The sequence below is a fragment of the Eurytemora carolleeae genome, unplaced genomic scaffold (assembly GCF_000591075.1).
Source record: "Eurytemora carolleeae unplaced genomic scaffold, Eaff_2.0 scaffold44, whole genome shotgun sequence".
In the NCBI taxonomy this organism is placed as follows: Eukaryota; Metazoa; Arthropoda; class Copepoda; order Calanoida; family Temoridae; genus Eurytemora; species Eurytemora carolleeae.
This window is the reverse complement of record NW_019396339.1, coordinates 33624-53575: the sequence shown is the minus strand read 5'-3', so window position 1 is coordinate 53575 and position 19952 is coordinate 33624. Positions and strand designations below refer to the sequence as shown.

Sequence of the window (19952 nt, the reverse complement as noted above, 5' to 3'; positions counted from 1 at the left end):
TGTGAACAAAAAAAACCCTAAATCTTGAAAAGATGACATCTAGTGTGTTATCTGTGTTGTTATTAATCAATGGTTCCTATTCATTAATTAAAAATTACCATTTAAAAAAATATTTTTAATCCTCTTTCCACAAAGTAAATAATCAACAACTTATTATTTAGCATGTCCCAAAGGATGGGAAGACTACATGGGAAAAAAATGTATCAGATATAATTCTACAGACAAACAGAATAGAAGTGTTGCTCAAGAGGAATGCTTTAAGAGAGGATCTTCAAGCTTACTCATTATTGAGGATGAAGCTGAAGCTGAATATCATGGGGATAAAACAGAAAGATTCTGGACTGCTGGAAAAAGAGAAATGATCGATAAAAACTATACAGACAAGTTCTACTGGGAAACCTATCCTAGTTTCAGTTCACCAACTCTTACTCCAACAAAAGGGGAGTTTCCCTGGAACGAGGACCAACCTAATTATGGTAAAGATGATATTTGTGTTTATTACAATACAAACAGGTATGCTTATCTTTCAAGTTTGCTTTGTAAAAATGATATTAGAATTAGGACTGATAAATGGTAGTTTTAGATAATTAACAAATAATTTACTTTACAACAAAGAAAAGACATTAATGTTTCAATAGTTGACGAATGAAATGAACCATTGATAAAAAAAATGAATGGAAAATTAAGAAAAATTAAACATAAGTCCGAACTTTGTTGTTTAAATTGCATTGAAAGACGTAAACAATTATTTTTTTGTTGAGTTGTAATGAAGTTTTTGAGTCTCCGGAGAATGAAACACCTAAACCATTCAAGAACAACTCTTGTTAACAAACTTTCCAGTGGTTAAAAGTTAACAATGAGCTTGCCCAGCCCTAATTAGTATTAGTTTTCTTATTAATAATGTAAATGGGAATTGAATATTTCTAAAATATTCAAAGGTAAAATTCATGGCTTTACTAGCCGTTCCACTATATAAAGGGTGGTTATTGGATTAAAAAAATCATATTTTAGAAATAGAGTAAATGATATCAATTGTGGCATAAACTATTCTTATATATGTGAAAAGAAAAGAGGTAACATCAACAATATTTATAATATTTTAAAGGGGGAATGTTCACTTTGTAGAGATGGGCATCATTTTTGTGAACGTAAGAATTTTTTCAAAACGAAAAGAATTTTGGTGAATGATTGGGTTGTTCAGAAAAATTAACAGATAACTTAAAAATTGGATTGTTCACACTCTAAAATGCCGTTTTAACCTTTTTAATTTTCGAAATTATGGTGGATCTCTTATCTAAAGATTTAAAGAATTGAGGAAAATATCATTTTATATAATTTATCTTTTTATTTCTATATATGTTATTGTTATTAACTGTAATCTTAATTAAATGCAATTGCGAATCTAGAATATAAGTACTTATTGTTTGCTTTCAAAAATCTTAGAAAAATGAACGAGCACATTTTCTAAACGTTCGGTCTACTTATGAAGATCGAATGGGTTAATTAATTGAAAATAATTCATTGACAACTCAGCCTTCTATGGGCAATGGGCATTTTACTTGCCATCAACACTTCCTATTATCATTAAATGGCGTTAAGGATGGTTAAAAAGCTTAAACAAATCTGTGGATAAGAGATGAGAACATTTCAAATACTTTTATTTAAAGTTTATGAAGGTTGAACGGCATTTTAGAGCAAACTGTTTATAGACAACCCCCCTTCTACAGGCATTGTACTCATCATAAACACTTTTTAGTTCAATAAAACGACGTTTAGGAAGCTAAAAAGCTTAAACACACATTTTTCAGTTAGATAGCAAATTTCTTTGTTTGTTCAGAATTAAAATAACCAATGTGTACACGCTCATAGTCATCATACTCACTCAGTCTATTCTCTTAGTTTTTACCAATGACATGTTTCACACTCCCCTATCACCACTCCAAGTGCAACCTCTCCCCCACCCCAATCTACATTAGACAAAAATAACCCAATTGGGATAGGGTTATTAAAGGGACAGACCAGTTCTGTAAGGTAGTTAACCTGAGTATGCAGTGTTGTGGTCAAATTCTTTAGGATTTATTTGAGACATATACAACTTTTTAAAGATCTGTAAATCCTAAGTTTGAGTGCAAAGTCGACGTTCAAAATCATGAATTTGGGTGGGTATGTTTTCAGAATCGGTTTTTTAAAATTATTAAAAAAACGACAACGACGAAAAATTAAGTATAAAATACACAGTAAACTAATTAGATTATTAGGAACATATTTCTCAAAAGAAATTTGTCAATAAATGAATGCTAGAATCAATAATTTCGTTTTCATCATTATATTGAATTTCTTATTTTCTATGAATTTATTCGCAGATTTCTACAAATTCTTCAAATGTCGTTTTTTAAGAATTATTCCAGAAAATCTGCAGAAAATCTTTGTGAATAATGGGAGACTAGAATAATAAGAAAATATAAACTAATAATTGAACAAGGTTACTTATTTTCGATCATAAGATTAATTTTTATTTTTCAACCTGTTCCTAAACAACTAATTAGTTTACTGTAGAATTTTGTTTACATTTTTTGTCGTCGTTATTTAATTATTAAAAAAAAATCAATTCTAAAAACGTATCCACCCAGAAGTATGATTTTGAACGTTGACTTTTTACTCAAATTCAGTAATTATACATTGTGGAAACGTTTTATATGTCTCAAATGAATCCTAAAGAATTTGTCCACAAAACTGCATACTAAGTTTAACTACCTTACCTTGCCCTGGTGGGAATATATTTGTCATTTCACAAGCACTAACATCAATATGCATTTTTCAATATGGTTTCTAGGTTAAATGTGTGTTAACAGTTTTGAGGCACTGTGCTATTAAAATACAAAGAAGCTCTGAATACTCCATGAATTACTCAATTGACTTGGACAACATTATAAATCTGAAAACATTAAGCACCGTAGATAAAATATTTAAAGCTACATTGGTATTTAATGAGTCAAAATAAAGATAATCATAATCAAACTGCTTTAATTCCAGATTTGTCTGGAATTGGAAGTCAAGTAGACGGTCGTGTATCAGAATATGCAGCTTACTGTACTGAGGATAACAATTTAGAGAAGTATTTTGAGATCACGACAACCTTAAAACCTTCCGATCTAGGTCTTAGTTTGAAATATGTGGACATCTTTAAACCTAAGGCATATCTAAAAGCCTGGATAAGGTTTGTAAATTTTAGATATCAATGGTAATTCATTTCTGCAAGATTGTTTTATCATTATGGATTTGGATGAAAAGTCAATGCCCACTCAACACAAAATTTATAATTTTAAATATTCTTATTGTATTTTTTTTAGGTTTACAGCCTCACAACTAAATGAAACAAAAAATGATGCACTTTCAATAATTGGAAAAGTTGGTGAAAAAGAAAAGAATATAAATATAAGCTTATCCCTCAAATCTGAGAGTTTTCCTCTAGTTATTTCTATCCTGGGCATGTCAACAAGTAATCCATCAATCACACTATCTGTCAGAGCTGAAACCAAGGAACAAGGTTTAATTCTGATATCACCCCTAGAGATTACAGTGGACCGTCCTGTCTATATTGGATGTTTCTCATCATTCACCAGTTCTGACTTTAGCCCTGATCATTATGACACAAGCTCTCACCTTGACTGTTTAGTTTACTGCAAAAATCAATTCAAAAACTTTGTTCTCTTGCAAGAAAACAAATGCTATTGTCACTCAAAAGATACATATTCTAAACTGTTCATATATGGCTTGCTAGTTTCATCAGCTCAATGCAACATAACTTGTGAAACTGATTCAAATAGTTACTGTGGTGGTGTGGATAGCTTCTCTGTCTATGTGGCAGGTAATCATTGAATAGTTACTGTGGATGTGTGGATAGGTTCTCTGCATATGTGGCAGGTAAACACTGAATATAGTTACTGTGGAGGTGCGGATAGATATTCTGTATATGTGGCAGGTAAACGCTAAATAGTTACTGTGGAGGTGTGGATAGATATTCTGTATATGTGGCAGGTAAACGCTAAATAGTACTGTGGAGGTGTGGATAGATATTCTGCATATGTGGCAGGTAATCATTGAATATAGTTACTGTGGAGGTGTGGATAGATATTCTGTATATGTGGCAGGTAAACAATAAATAGTTACTGTGGAAGTGTGGATAGGTTCTCTGTATATGTGGCAGGTAAAAACTAAATAGTTACTGCGAAGGAATGGATAGATGTTCTGAAATGGAAGGTAATCCCTGAATAGTTACTGTGGAGATGTGGACCGATATTCTGTATATGTGGCAGATAAACACTAAATATTGGAAGTGTGGATAAGTTCTCTGTATATGTGGCAGGTAAACACTGAATAGTTACTGTGAAGGTGTGGACCGATATTCTGTATATGTGGCAGATAAACACTAAATATTGGAAGTGTGGATAGATATTCTGTATATGTGGCAGATAAACACTAAATATTGGAGGTGTAGATAGATATTCTGTATATGTGGCAGGTAAACACTGAATAGTTACTATGGAGGTGTGGATAGATATTCTGTATATGTGGCAGGTTTACACTAAATAGTAGCTGAGGAGGTGTGGATAGAAATTCTGTCTATGTGGCAGGTAAACACTGAATGGTTACTGTTGAGGCGTGGATAGATATTCTGTATATGTGGCAGGTAAACACTGAATAGTTACTATGGTGGTGTTGATACTGGATATATTCTCTGTTTATGTGGCAAGTAAACACTAAATAGTTACTGTGGAGGTGTGGATAAATATTCTGTATATGTGGCAGGTAAACACTGAATAGTTACTGTGGTGGTGTTGATACTGGATAGATTCTCTGTTTATGTGGCAAGTAAACACTAAATAAATACTGTGGAGGTGTGGATATATATTCTGTATATGTGGCAGGTAAACACTGAATATAGTTACTGTGGAGGTGTGGATATATATTCTGTATATGTGGCAGGTTAACACTGAATATAGTTACTGTGGAGGTGTGGATAGGTATTCTGTACATATGGTAGGTAAATACTGAATATAGTTACTGTGGAGGTGTGGATATATATTCTGTATATGTGGCAGGTAAACACTGAATATAGTTACTGTGGAGGTGCGGATAGATATTCTGTATATGTGGCAGGTTAACACTGAATATAGTTACTGTGGAGGTGCGGATATATATTCTGTTTATGTGGCAGGTTAACACTAAATAGTTACTGTGGAGGTGCGGATAGTTATTCTATATATGTGGCAGGTTAACACTGAATATAGTTACTGTGGAGGTGCGGATAGATATTCTATATATATGGCAGGTTAACATTAATAGTTACTTCCGAAATGTGGCGAAGTTATTCTGTTTAAGTGGAAGGTATACACTAATTAAATAGTTACCATGGAGGGGTTCTACAAGCAAAGGTACATTTTTGATAAGAAAAAATCCAAAATTATTTTATAAATGAGTTTACATTTAAAAAATTCCTTAATAGGTTGTGAGGAAGGATTTGAAAGATATGGTTCAAGCTGTTACTTTCAAATTAGTAAAGACTTTTACTGGTCACAAGAGGCTAAATGTGATCTTATGGGTGCTTCTTTGTGGGCTCCTAAGAAAGTAGGAGATTTGGAAATGATACAAGAAATCTTCCAGTAAGAATCTTAATTTTCTATTTTCCGGGGAAATTTCGGATTGTGAGAATCGTAAAACTTGATTAGCTATTCATTGGTTTCAATGAAATGTAAAACCAAGTAAACTAAGCCGGTTGTTGAAAAATTACTGAAAGATATAATCAGTATTTGTAGAAAAATTTCTATCTGTAAAATTTTAAAGTTTTTTAATTTTCACTCATTGTTAAATTTTGTAAGTCAATTAGGGTCATCCTTATCAAAATCATTGTCTTTTAATTACAAAATACAGGCCTGAGCTTTGTAAATCAATGATTGATATACCAAACTATGAATTTTGTAAGGTTTCTTTTGAATATCAAAGGTTTACACCATCAGAAATTTGCATAAAATATTGGATTTTGGTTTCTTTCCTGGAATCATGCAAGAATGCTACTTTCGCAAATACTAAAATTTGATTTCAAATCATTCACAGTTTGTGTTTACAGAGTAGGGTAAAACACACTTTTTAGTTTTTATTGGTTAAAGTAAAATTAGTAGCTTTTTTAATATTAAAAATTCTTATTATTTCGCCATAGAATTAGTGAAGACTATCACATTGGAGTAAGAAAAAAATACGCCCAAGATGAATTGGAGTTCTCTGATTTTACCAAAGAGCCTGGATTCTATCCAACTTATTGTAAGCATAATATCGATAATCATATTAAAGCATATTGTGATATGTCAATATTATTCTAAGCAATCATAGTGACATTAACATTTGTTGTAATTAACGTATCTTCCAAAATTAAACTAAGAATGAAACTATGGGACACTTTTGTGATAAAATGCTCAAATCCACCCTGCACCAGTTCTTAAGTTTTATTTTAACCATTTAATAGAATGATTCGAGCTTTTTAAAAATAATTTTTGAAATGTTGCTTCTAATTTGCTACTGTTTAGTTTTTCGTGGTTCAAAGAGGATTGGATAATTTTGATGAAATAGTTGGGCCCTTAATTAAACCATACAAATCTTGATTTTAATTTAGGCATACAACCTTAAAAATGATTAGAGTAAGATTTAGTGCCTAAAAAGTTCTTAAAAAGTTAGATTTTGGTTGCAATGTCTGCAAAAAGTCTGTTGTTAGTGTTTCTTGAATTTAAGTATTTGAAAATAATCATAATAATTTTAATTAAAGATTCTTCTGGTGAATTGGATGATTTTACACAAGATGCAGATCCTATTCTAGACTTTGTCACAGGTTTTCTCTACTCTGATCAATATTGTTATTTGAACTTTAGAAAATATTATTTAAATGTTAATTTTCTCCTGAAGCTTCAAAAATCCCTCCCCTTCACCTTTCCACTTATCAACAAAATAGCCCTGATGTATAGATTATTGAGTTAAAGCCTTTAAGAATAAAGGACAATTTTTATCAATTTTATAGGACGAAAAACTGTTTTGCTACTGTCAAACAAGAAACTGAAATTGGATGAGGATAAAGCAGCCAAAGGGATTTGTCAAAAATCAATTGGTAAGGCTTTAAATATTTTCGTAAAAAATCACACTTACATATAATTTGCTTATCTCTAAATGTCACAAAATAAATATTGGAAAAATTTACTATGATGGAAAGCAAGAGTTAGGCACAGTTCAATTCAAATTCCAGTTTAACAGATGTGGTTTGACATAGTCTTCATAGTTAAGCTTCTTTATTAAACATGGTTCCTGGATTTAGATTCTTAGTTCTAACAAAAGCCTCTATATTAAAATTATTCAGGTGGGGGACATGAACACCTGAATTTGTTTGAAGACCTTGGAATTAAATACAAGATAATAGGAGATGAGGTTGAGAGTATTGAAGAAGATGTTAATATCCTTAATCAATATCCAGGAATACCTTTGAGAATTCAATGCACAAAGTAAGCTACTGTAGAAATCTTCTTTAACAAACCAATTCTTGATAAATTAAGAAAAACTTGATTTTACGACTGTACTTTGAATATCCTTAGATCTGCTGGCCCACTACCTGATCTAATAACATTAAACCAAAGCTTGTCCCTTCAAGGAGCCCTCTAACCTTAATGCATAATCTTGAACTGTTCAATCAATATTGATTTTGTTTCAGAGGATCTCATGAGACTTGGTTTGAAATTATATTTGATCAGATGGCCATGATAGATTCTGTTCGTATAGTTCTGAACAACCCTGAGATTAAAGAATTGGTTCTAGAAACCTCATTTACTTCAATGTTGATACTATTTCCAAAAATTTTATTGGGTGATGGTGAGAAGATGTCAGTAATGAAACTCTTACCCCAACCAGTCATAGTAGACAGGTATTCAGTATAAGTTAATAATTGTGATCTCAAAGTAATGTGGCGCACTTCCTTTAGAAACTACAATATCTATAATTTATGATTCTGTTGTGAGGTAAATATGGTCTTTTACTCAGTCTGACTCTGTATATTATGGGGTATACAACAACTTATTAAGAACTTACATTTGAGACAAAATAAATACATTGGAAGAATTGTTCATTTTTAGTCTCCCCCTACAGTTAACTTGTTCGGGGGGATTCATGCAGGCTCCTTTACAGACCCCAGGGAGTGTTAGCCTGGGGGGGCCATCAAAAATGAGAGTGCTAGGGCAAAAAAACTAGAGGGGGGGGGTGTCTTCAACCCCCCCCCTCATGTGTAGGTTTAATTAATTTCAAAATAGCATTTTTTTTGTAACATTTGTGGACATTTTTAACTATAATAAAGATTATCATAATTTACACATTTAGGATAGTAATTAAGGGAATTCTTATAAAAAATTGTTGCTCTAACTCATTTTGATTAATCATAAAACATTTTCTTTTTCAGTATCAAAATTAAAATAAGAAGATCTACTCCTATTGTTGAGATGAAGGTCGAGTTAAGAGGCAAGATTGCATCACAGATCTTACCTTATGAATTCACCAAAGGCCTTCTCAGAACAAAATGTAAGATTTTTACATTTCAAGCAATAAATTACTTGAACTATAGGTTTAACTATACCACTGATAAAAAAAACTATTTGCTATAAAAATAGATGTAGTACTAGGGTTTCCAATAAAAATTTTTGCACGAAAATCGTGCAACAGCACAAAGATTTTTTTTACGTTTCAAGTATAAATTGCACAAAATTTCGAAAAAATTTTGCATTTATGCGCAAAAGCTATTTCGTGTAATTATGAAGAAAATCTTGTTTTTTTCCATTTGGTTATTCCTGCTATTTTGTTATTTCGAGCTATTTTGCTATTTCGTTAAATTTCAAGAAACAATTCCAGACAATGAATTAATCCAAGATTAAACCAATCAGAGCCCCACTATACTCTGGCCCGTTCTCACCATTTGAGTAAGTCACCATTTAAGATAGGTAACAAACTAACAGTCACCCAAACACGAGAAATGTATGCATATCTATATACATAAATACATAGATGAACATCTAGTGCCTTCTTTTTTCAAAACATATTTATCATAACAATATTTTGATTAAGAAAGTAACCAACATTTTTACCGTTCAAACTATAGAAAATGATAACATTGAAATTATTGTTCATGAATAAAATACTGCAGCTATGGAAGTTGTTTAATACTGAAACTAATTCACGTCAAACTGTCACAATATTTAAATATTTATATATTTAACTTATTATTGTATTATTGTATTACTTATTTTTGTATTAATGCACAAAATCAAGCAAAAATTATGATTTTTATTATGATTTCATCCACAATTTCCTTCAAATAAAAAAAATTTATTTTGAAGCAATTTCGTGCAAACCTGGTTTCGTATTGATACAAACATTAAGCGAAATTTTGTGCAATTAAAGTCATTTCGTGCAAAAACGTAAAACTGTTGCGCAAGAGAATCTACTGTTTCGTGTAAACCCTATCTAGTACCTAAAACTCACAATTAGCTTTCGTCTTAGATACTCCATTAGACAGTGAAAACCAAACAGTTGAATTACAAGGGGAAATATGCCCAACAGGAGGTATAAGATACATAGGGACCATCTCTACTAATGCAGGTAGGTTTCCTATAGTTTTTTTGTTTTGTTGTTAATCAGATTTTTTACTTCAGAGTAATTCAATGACAGTTTTGCAATGTAAAGCAAAATTTAAATAAGAGCTTTAGAAAAAGTAACAATCTACTGATTAAAAGAACTAAACACTAAACCACAAGCACAGGTTGTTTTTTTTAACCGTAAAAGCTCCTTTTAACCCCTAATTTACTCACACAGGGTAGTAGTCTTCTTTGTTCGGTTTTCTTGTCTTGGCTGCCTAAAACAATGCCGGACTAGGGTTTCCATTCGTAAAACCTTCATGTGAAAGAAAGTGCAAATTTTTGCTTTTATTGCGCTACATTTTTTTGCAAAAAATAGCACTTTGCGCAATCATTTGCAAACTTCATTTTGTGTCAAATTGTGCTATTCCGTTTTTGCTTTATTCTGTTTTGCGCAATTTTGCTAAACAAATTTTCAGTAAAAGGTTGAATAAAGGTGTAAACTGTATAATCTAGTTTTCTATGAGATTGCACTTTTTTACACATTATTAATGCTTAAAAAGGAACAGATTACTTGCCTAAAACTCTATTTTGCAACCTGATGCATGATGGCACACTGCAAATCAAGATGTGCACAATCTCACACAAAAATCGAGCAGTATTTTGCAAATTACTAATTTTAAACTTAAGCTAGAAACAGAGTTGTAGCATTTTGAAATGCCTACAAAAAAAAGTATCAGTGAGTTGGCGAGGTAAAACCTAAGGCTAAGGCATTGCGACACTTCAAATTCGAGGCTGTTTTAAAAATTGATGACCTAGTTTCAGTGTTGTCTTTATCTCAGTGGGCATAGGTCTTTGATATTTCAATCATATGCATTTGATTAGAAGTAGTCAAAATTTGAAAGCTCAAAGTTTAACATCAAACAAAAACTAACATCAATTTTCAATTTTCAAATTTCTAATTTCTGTTATATTAATTTATGTCCCTCAATTTGAAGATTTTTTAACTAAAAGTAACCAATTGAGAGTAGCATAATCATCATTTATTTTTAAGTAATTTTTGAATAAACCTTAGGTTGTTTGATTCTGTGTGCTGAAACTGTAAATTTTGGTCAATTAGCAATAACATGTTTTGCGTAAAAATTTATGTTTTGGTCAATATTTCTGGTTTTGTGCAAATTAAGCAAAACAAATTGCGCAAAATACACAAAACTTATTGTGCTTAATTCGCAAAAGATCACCAAAAAAATATTTGCACAACAAATATGGTAATTTCTTGGAAACCCTTTGCTAGACTTATTTTCCAGAGGATATTAGAAGCCAATATTTCACCAGAATTACATTTTTATATATGCTTGAAAATTGGCTGTAAATGGCTATACAATCACAACACAGCAACACTCAATTTTAGGGTTAAATTTTCTTATGAATAAAAGCTGTCGTTTAAAAAGGCAGTGTTTTTAAATACTGATAGTTAATGATATGCGATTAAACAGCTAAGCATTGAAAGTGACTTAATATTTGATATTTCAAAGTTTTCCTGCTTGATAAACAATAGGGGGCTTGAATTTAAGACAGTTCCTTAGCCTTAATAAACTCCATAAATTAAATTGAAGAAAGTAAAGCTGGTTTAATTGGTGTCTAATTTTTATGAATATTCTTTATTTAGAGTTACTGATTGAGTTGTCATCCAGTGAAAGTACTTTATCCTTACTGAAGTTTGAACTTAATCAAGAAAGTTTAAAAATTGGCAATAACATTGAAGGAGATGAAGTAAATAGGCAAATGGTATTTCAAGAGAATTCAATATTTGATGTTTATGTTACTTGCCCTTCTGGAAGTTACCAAGTAAGACAAATAAATTGGCAAACGTGCAATTTAGAACTCAAGTCCAAAGTGTTTTGCTTGAGACTTTTTCCTGATCTTATGTATGTTGAAAAAGCTTAAGATTAAGATTTAGAAAATTCAATGTCCTGATTCTTTTTATCTTTTAATGCAATGCTAATTTAGACACTTCAACTTTAGGTGTATGTAAATAATAATCTGGAATTAGAAACCAGTATTCAAGCTCAAAATATAAAGCATGTTCGCATTCAAACCACAAATATGAAAAGTATAAATTTTGAAGAAGTATCTACATCATTTGATCCAAATCCATCAAAATGTGAAGGTAATAATGCAGAATATAATTGCAAGCAGTGAATTTTATATAATTTAAAATTAGAATCTGGAGCTGATTGTATCACTAAAGTTTTTAAAGAACAAGGAAAGCTGATGAAAATCTTAATATCAACAGAAAATAAAGAGGTATTTACAATTTCTTATATCTTCGATATATTAATAATTTCATTAATTGCTGAAATTAAATTTAAAATATTCAAAAAGTATGATTTACATTATTAATAAAGTTTGCAATAAACTGACCACACCTCCCCGGAAGCGATTTTGACCTCGCGCGTTGTTACGACCACCTCTAAAATTCATTTTATAAGTTGAATGAAACGCATGGGAATACAAATCTGTTTTTATCAAAATATTTCATCGGGCCCATTGGATTTTACGGCCAAAATACTATTGGATCTAAATTAAGAAAATTTTGAGGAAGTATACGAATTAGAAAAAAATCTTCTTGAATCTATTTTTGTTTATATTGTGTTTTTGAAACCTCATTTTACAGTTTTGAAGGAAAAGAAAAAAAAATTGATAAAAATTTATGCCTTGACTTACCAATTAATGCTGGATTTTTGACTTCATAAAAGTCCAGGATATTTTAGCACGATACCAGCTTATGTGAATATCAAGCAAATAACCCACTATACATTTCTGTTGGTTTCCATTTCACTGAATCAAAGAAATTGAGGAAAAAGATATTTTTTTCATCTACTCCTCATAAGATCAGAAATTCGAAATATTTAAATTTTTCCAATTCATACCAAACAATGTAGAAAAAATACAAGACNCCATCAAATACTCTCAAACTACAGATATAAATTATTTTTTAGAGCCAAAACCGGTATTTTTAGTGACCCAGAGAAACTGTCAACTATGATGATTTATTAAAGATACAATTTTATATTATCGATGTCGAGATTTTCCCTTTGTTCTCGAATTTTAATTTAAAAAGTCAATCCACTAAAAATACCATCATTACACAAAAACGAACATTGAATGTTTACTATTTCAATATAACTTTATGTCAAGAATCGTTTCATATGCCCCAAGAAATATTTAAAATTAAGTAGTTCCAACCACTTCACTGTTTTGTTTAAACTCAAAGTTTTGAACTTGCGCGCCATCGGTATTTTACGCCGCAATTCAGAATGGGACCGAGTTTGATTTCATCGTCTTCTCTAACTAGTTTTTCTTTCGGTTTCATACGCGTAAATATACTAATTAGAAAAATGGTCGTAACAACGAGGTCAAAATCGCTTCCGGGGAGGTGTGTGACTGATAGCCAATGTAAAAAGCTAAGTTTATTTTGACTTACCTTACATGCTGATGTCTGACTCTTTTATCAATCTAGTTTTGAAATAATTCTTCAAAGGTTTATTGACAAAAAATGTTTTTTAGTAAAATTTCAAATTTTTGTCAGTATATTTCTTTTCTTTATCAGCTTACAAAAAATATAAATACAAAGTACAAAATGAAGTTTGTACAATGAACATGTCTCTCTCAAATATCTCAACACATGTTAACATAATTACTTATGCTTTTAATATATGTTAAGATTCTTTACTGGATTGGTGATTATTTGAATTTATGCCACAGAACTCCAACTTACAGCCCATTATGCAACATTCAACAATTCCAGTGGTAAAGTTTTGCTCTAGCTAACTATAATGATAAAATATCATTTACATGAATCATATGGTTTTCAATTTTGAAATGCTGAATTAAAGCAATTCAAAATTATGCAGGGTGTTCTTGAGAATTCAGAATTTGCTATAATCTGTAATAACGCATAAAGCAACTGCATGTAAATTACTGGTTCTTTGATTTTGATTGTTTGGCAGATTGTCTTCCATTAATCAAATTGTAAAAATTAGGACAGATTTTAATCTTGAAAAACCCTACAAGGTTTCTCCCAACCATGGTACCCTAAATCTCAGCAAAGGTCTTAGGAACATTAAAGAACCCTTTCTCTTCATTAAACAAAAAAACTAAAATTTCAAGTAATATAATCATTTAAATAATAAAGTATATATGGAAATTGTCTGCAGGAAAAAGGAAGGGAAGATAGGGTTCCAGGACTCACATTGCTCTGACACAGGAGTAAATTTAGACTTGGGTAATCAGTGCTTGACATTCGAAGAAGAAGCTTTGTCATTTACTGCAGCTCAAAGTGCATGCACCCAGAAGCATGGGATTGTACAACCTCCTAGTGACATTTACCAAAATACAATCTCCAGGTCACCAAAAATATTTATATTTTATTTTGATAATATTTTTTTTTAAGTTACAATTTATCATCCTTTTTCTTTCTTGTTTTTCTAGTATACATATGCAATTCACTTAAACTACTTTGACAGTCTTTGTACAATGTAATTCTAACTTTAATTGTTCAGTTTATATGCTAGAGAATCATTTTGGATTGGAGTAACAAGAACTGATGGGGTATGGATAAAAACCGATGGTAGGAAACTAGAGGACATGGAACTAAGTTTTGAAGATAATGTAGATGAAGGAGATTGCACTATAGCTTACATTGAGAATGATTACAAACCTAAAATTGTTCCTTGTACTGGGAAATTTAAGGTAAGTCACATAATATTAAATAAAGCTTGAACTTAATATTTAAATACTGGTAATGGATATTTCTAATTGTTTAGTATTTTTGTACGGTTGGACCAAACTGTCCGGCAGGATATAACTGGGTTCCTAGTTTGGGCAGAATTTGTCTTAAAATTGGCAATGTAGTTGGAGGAAACAATAGATTAGCTGACATACATTCAGGTTAGACAAAATAGATATTTTTACATATCTTATAACCTTTACAAAAATATGTGCCTTATCTGTCTGCAGGAGAGGCTTATTGTGCAAAGGATGGGATGAGCTTATTTGCCCCAACATCCAAACAAGAGGTTGAAAAGTTTGTAACTTGGTTTTCATCGACATCCAAGTCTGAGGCTTTAATAGGTATGTTAACAATAATATTAGCATTTATAATTTAGATGAAATTGTTACAATCTAAATTTTACAAAATATTTTATTAGATTACTTTACTTTTGAATTTATTTTAGGCTGGAGAAGATCTATTGTGAATGGTGAACAAATATATATTTCTCACTTTTCAAATAAAACTCTTTCATCTGCAGAGTTTAAGGAAATTTTAGGATTAGAACCAAAACGCCCAAATGAAAATTGTGTTAAAGTCGGTCAAAGTTTAGCAATGACAAACTGCTCGAATAATGAGGTTCAATTAAGAGGTCTGTGTCAGTACAAAGAGTGTATTACAACTGAACACAAACCCTGCTCCTTCCCTTTTAAATACAAAGGAAGAATGTATGATTCCTGTATAACCATTGACAGCACTGAACCATGGTGCAGTCTCAAAACAGATATTCATAGAAATCATATTGAAGATACTAACAACAGAGGAACCTGTTCCAGTAGCTGCAATGTTCAAAACTGCCCAGTTGGGTATTTTAAACATCATAAAACTTGTCTCCGGATATCTGCAAGGACAGATCATGATTCATGGAATTCAACAGAACAAGCAGATGACCAGTGTATGAAGGAAGGTGGTAGACTCTTCCAGCCAAGAGATATTAAATCTTTTAGAAGCTTATTAATTAGTGAGTTTGAACATTTGCAACCAAACCAATCTCATTTTGCATATAGAGGGAAAGAATCTTTTATTGCCCTTGGAGCAAGAGCAAATTTTTCTCTGATCTCATATCTAGATGGAAGTAGATCATACATGTTAGAATCAATAATGAATGATCAAGGAAACTTGCTAAAAGATAATGATGAAGAAAAATGCATTATGCTTGACAAAACTGGAAAATTAGCTTTGACAACATGTGATGATTATTTTGATGGTCAATATGGTAGCCAGGTTCAACTAGGTTACATATGTGAAGCAAAACATATTGTTACAAAAGGGGGTAAAACATGTGTGTTTCCATTTAGAAAATCTTCAAATAGTCAGCTTCACACTTCTTGTATATATGACAATGTGAAAGAATCTTCATGTGCTACAGCAGTAGATAACTATGGGGTTGTTCAGAACAATGAATTGGGGCTTTGCATGGATGAAAGACAGGTTGCATATGATGGTCCGGGGTCAGGAGAAGAATGCATTATTCCATTTATCTATGATGGGATCTGGAGAGACTCCTGCGCTCTGAAACCGAAAGATAATTTTTGGTGTCCTACAAAGTTAAAGAATGTAGATGAAAATACAGATTTAATTGAATCAAATAATGAATGGGGATATTGTACTGACTTTCTAACACCTAGTTTAGATTGCCCAGAAACCTATGAAGATGTCAATAACACTTGTGTAAGAGTTTCTGTTACTACTGCAGACCATACAGCTGCTGAGGAAAAATGTATTGAGGACGGAGGGGCCCTAATCTCAATCCCAAGTGAGAAATTTCATCTGGCAGTAGTTGATCACATTGGTACTGTTAGTTCCAAACAACACTATAGTTCCACAGTGTTAACTAATTTCTGGATCGGAGGATCAACAACAAATAATTCTTGGACTTGGGACTTACAAAACATTGATGAAAATTGGATTGAGAATGTTGTAAACAGTGGATGTCCTGATTTTAAATGTACAGAAAGATATGGCTTAACAATGAATATTTCTCATGATTATTTATGGAAAGCAGAACTGAAAACTATTGAATTACCATATATTTGTGCGTTAAAATGTAGGGCAGGATATAGGTGGGGCTTCAGAACTAATAAGTGCATCAGAGTAGAGGGCAAGGCCCCTGGTATGTCCAATACTAAATCAATGTTGTCATGTTCACAGGAAAAGTCAAGATTAGTTAGTGTATCTAGCTGTCAAGATTTCTCGAATCTTCTTAAAGATTTGAGGGAATTAGCTCCAGATTCGGAGGAGAATTATTGGATTGGATATTTTGTAGGCAACTTCCAGCATTATGATATTCGTAAAATTGGTTTAACTCCCAACTTAATTACAGCCATAAACTCTAAAGGAATGTTGGCTCCAACTGATTGTGACTGGGATAGCTTTGACATAAATTCTGTTGGATTTATCAATATCAACAGTGAGAAGATGAATCTTAGCTCTCTTTCAGATGTAAATATTTTAAAGGGATTTATTTGTGAAGAAGAAAATGAATGGATTTGTCCTGATGGATATATTTTGTTTCAAGAGGAGTGCTACATGTTAATCAATGATTCTCTAATCTTCACAGAAGCTTTAGTTAGCTGTTTATCTGATGGTGGACATTTAGCTGAACCTAAACATGAGCTACATGTGAACTTTCTACAAGCTTACTATGAAGACAATCAAATCAATCAACAGAACTTTTGGACTGGATACAGACAAAATATATTCAATATTACAGACTCTGAAAATACTGTGTTTACCTCCTCTGATTTTAGGAAGAATGATTTTCCTACTGATTTTTTTGAATCAGGTATTTCTAAACAGTATTTATAGAATTCTTTAAATTCAGTATTTTAAATAATAGATTCAGCAAGATGGTTTTCAGGTTTTGGGAGCTGCTTAGGATTAAAAGGGAGAAAATTCTCCACAATAGATTGCATGGAACCTCTTCCCTATATTTGCCAAACTAGACCCATCCCACATCCTTATAAGATAAAACATATTCATCAACCAACATTAGTACTTCCATTGGACAATACAACTCAACAAGGGAATCATTCCTTTGTGGCATTTCATGAACAGATTGTTCCCTTTACTGGTCTGAGGAACTCGGCTTATTATCTGGGTGACATAGATTCATTTACTGATATCATCTTAGATGAACCAGTAGCTCTGAAAACTGGAGTAACAATATCAATGTGGATTAGATTCACAGCATTTTCTGATGAAAAAAGTGTATTAGTAGACTTTAAGAAGTCTAATGATGTTCCCAGTTTAACCTTATTTGTTGAGGAAAATTCTTTAAAAGTTGAAGTTTGTATACCAGAGGAATGTCTTTTGTTTGAATCCAATTCAACATTACAAAGAAAATCCTGGACATTTGTTGCATTTTCTATGGATAATCCAAATACTGTGAATTTGTATATAAATGAAACTATTGAAGTTCTTGACAATACCAATGATAAGGAAAAGGATAGTATAAGATCTTGGTCTATAGCTGCTATGCTAAAAGATTCAATAAGAATTGGTTCTAGGCTCCAAGACAATGATGGAAAGAACAACTTCCATGGAAAAATGTCTTGTTTCCAGCTTTTTCCAAGATATCTATCTGCATCCCAGATTACCCATGTGATGCAAAATTGTTATCTTGAAGAAGATCATCCTCTATTAGAGCTTTGCCCAACAGGGTACTTTGCAATTAAAAACTTATGCTATAAACTATCAACTACTCGAATGAACTACTCAATGTCTGAATTGACCTGCATGTTGGAAAACCCATTTTTACCTCACAAGCTTGCTTATGCACACAACTATCTTATACAAGAGATGCTGATGGTTTATGCTCAACAGTTAAATTCTTCTGAAATATGGGTTGGTTTAGATTCAATGTCAGGTATAGAATTGTTTTTAATTTTTGTTTGAGATCAGAGGCATATTAACCCTAAAAAGGCTGGGGAGGGGGGGGGCACTTGATGCCCCTCCCTTTAATTTTTTTTGCCCTAGAACTCTCCTTTTTTACACTACCAACGTGGAAATATTTGACTTTTAATGAATTAAAATTTTAAAGGATTTTTTTGTAAAAAAACATTTTTTTAAAGTTTAAATGGTAGGGTTCAGGGCAGTAAAAAGTCTGGGCTGTGTGAAAAAGCTACAGATCTAAAAACCATACTTTGAAAAGCCCATTAAAAATGAACATGTAGGAACATATGTGTCACATTTTGATACTTGTCTAAAAACAAATATTTTTTTGCCATTTTTTTCAATCCTCCCTAGTACTATTAAAGTTATCGATCTAATTTTTTTTCAATGAGCTGGCCTTGAAAAAATGGACTATGAACATGCATTTCAACCCTAAACCAATTCTCTAAGGCCTTTTTCTAGGACCCCCAGACCCCCAGCCTTTACATGGTTTAGGGCTCAATCCCCTCCCCCACCTAGACCAGTGAAATCCATGGATTTCAGGGGGTTTTTAAGATGTTAAAATTCCCAACTTATCATTTAGTTCATCCAGCTGGAGAAACTTGGATTGATAGTAGTGGTGCAAGGGTTGAGGAGATAAATTGGGAAGACGGATTTCCTTCAACAAATGACATTCACTTTTGTGCTTTTATGAACTACTCAAGCATGTAAGAAACCATTAGCTACATAAGAACTAATTTCTAAATCTAACATGAATTTAGGAAAGTCATGAATGATGATTGTAGTAAAACTAGACACTTCTTCTGTTCTATTTCACAATATGCTGTTCAAGTTTGCCCAGACAACTACTTTAGCTACAAAAACATGTGTTTGAAAGAAACAGTGGCTGTTGGTACTTATGCACAAAGCAAAGTCAGTTGTTCAAATGCAGGAAGTATTGTTCTACCAATTAAATCTGAGGGATTGTACAAATTCATCAAATTGCATGCACAATTTAGAGACGCTAGTCAGATATTCCTAGGAATGAGCTCTGAGAACCAGAAAATGAAATACACAGATTATTCTGAGTTTGGAGCAGATTCTTTTAACTTTGACATGACTCCCATTATAAATGACAGTCAATGTGTCATTCTTGATAATACAAAAGGGTTTAAACCCACAGAAGTAGATTGCAATGACAGTTTTGAGTATTATTGCTTATGGAAAAGTAAGTTAACATTTTACACTAAGTGTACGCTAAGTATTTTTAAAAAACCATAAATTTATATTAAGGACCATCATGTCCTGAAGGTTTCCTTGCAAATTTGCCTGGATCAAATGGAACCACATGCCACTCTGTCTCTCAGGGTACATCAAAATATGGTTCTAAGGAACAATGCACAGATTGGTCTTACATATCATCTCCAGCATCAATTATAGATTTGCAACTGGAATTTTTGGAAATGATTATGGACACAACAAAGTAAGTTAAGTCTTTTGTTTAACAAGTAAATATCTTAATACCCTGTTTTCTTAAGATATGTTTGGTTAAATGGTTCTGTCCCAGCGGAATGTTCAGACAATGTAAGTTT

General features: G+C 32.0%; 1 protein-coding gene across 2 annotated transcripts in view; it reads left to right on the top strand.

The window, feature by feature from the left end:
- Nucleotides 1-19952, top strand: part of LOC111701241 (uncharacterized) — a 34747-nt gene that overhangs the window by 9167 nt on the left and 5628 nt on the right. For both annotated transcript variants that reach the window (XM_023472432.1, XM_023472433.1), the window contains exons 6-31: nucleotides 162-513; nucleotides 1012-1073; nucleotides 3034-3217; nucleotides 3351-3868; nucleotides 5507-5663; nucleotides 6218-6318; nucleotides 6818-6880; nucleotides 7067-7153; nucleotides 7400-7541; nucleotides 7748-7957; nucleotides 8486-8604; nucleotides 9580-9678; nucleotides 11323-11501; nucleotides 11679-11823; nucleotides 11878-11960; nucleotides 13381-13466; nucleotides 13874-14062; nucleotides 14219-14408; nucleotides 14483-14606; nucleotides 14676-14789; nucleotides 14894-17272; nucleotides 17348-18355; nucleotides 18965-19088; nucleotides 19143-19588; nucleotides 19654-19843; nucleotides 19899-19944. In XM_023472432.1, coding sequence (XP_023328200.1) covers nucleotides 162-513; nucleotides 1012-1073; nucleotides 3034-3217; nucleotides 3351-3868; nucleotides 5507-5663; nucleotides 6218-6318; nucleotides 6818-6880; nucleotides 7067-7153; nucleotides 7400-7541; nucleotides 7748-7957; nucleotides 8486-8604; nucleotides 9580-9678; nucleotides 11323-11501; nucleotides 11679-11823; nucleotides 11878-11960; nucleotides 13381-13466; nucleotides 13874-14062; nucleotides 14219-14408; nucleotides 14483-14606; nucleotides 14676-14789; nucleotides 14894-17272; nucleotides 17348-18355; nucleotides 18965-19088; nucleotides 19143-19588; nucleotides 19654-19843; nucleotides 19899-19944 — 7397 coding nt within the window. The remainder of the gene's footprint in view (nucleotides 1-161; nucleotides 514-1011; nucleotides 1074-3033; nucleotides 3218-3350; nucleotides 3869-5506; nucleotides 5664-6217; nucleotides 6319-6817; nucleotides 6881-7066; nucleotides 7154-7399; nucleotides 7542-7747; nucleotides 7958-8485; nucleotides 8605-9579; nucleotides 9679-11322; nucleotides 11502-11678; nucleotides 11824-11877; nucleotides 11961-13380; nucleotides 13467-13873; nucleotides 14063-14218; nucleotides 14409-14482; nucleotides 14607-14675; nucleotides 14790-14893; nucleotides 17273-17347; nucleotides 18356-18964; nucleotides 19089-19142; nucleotides 19589-19653; nucleotides 19844-19898; nucleotides 19945-19952) is intronic.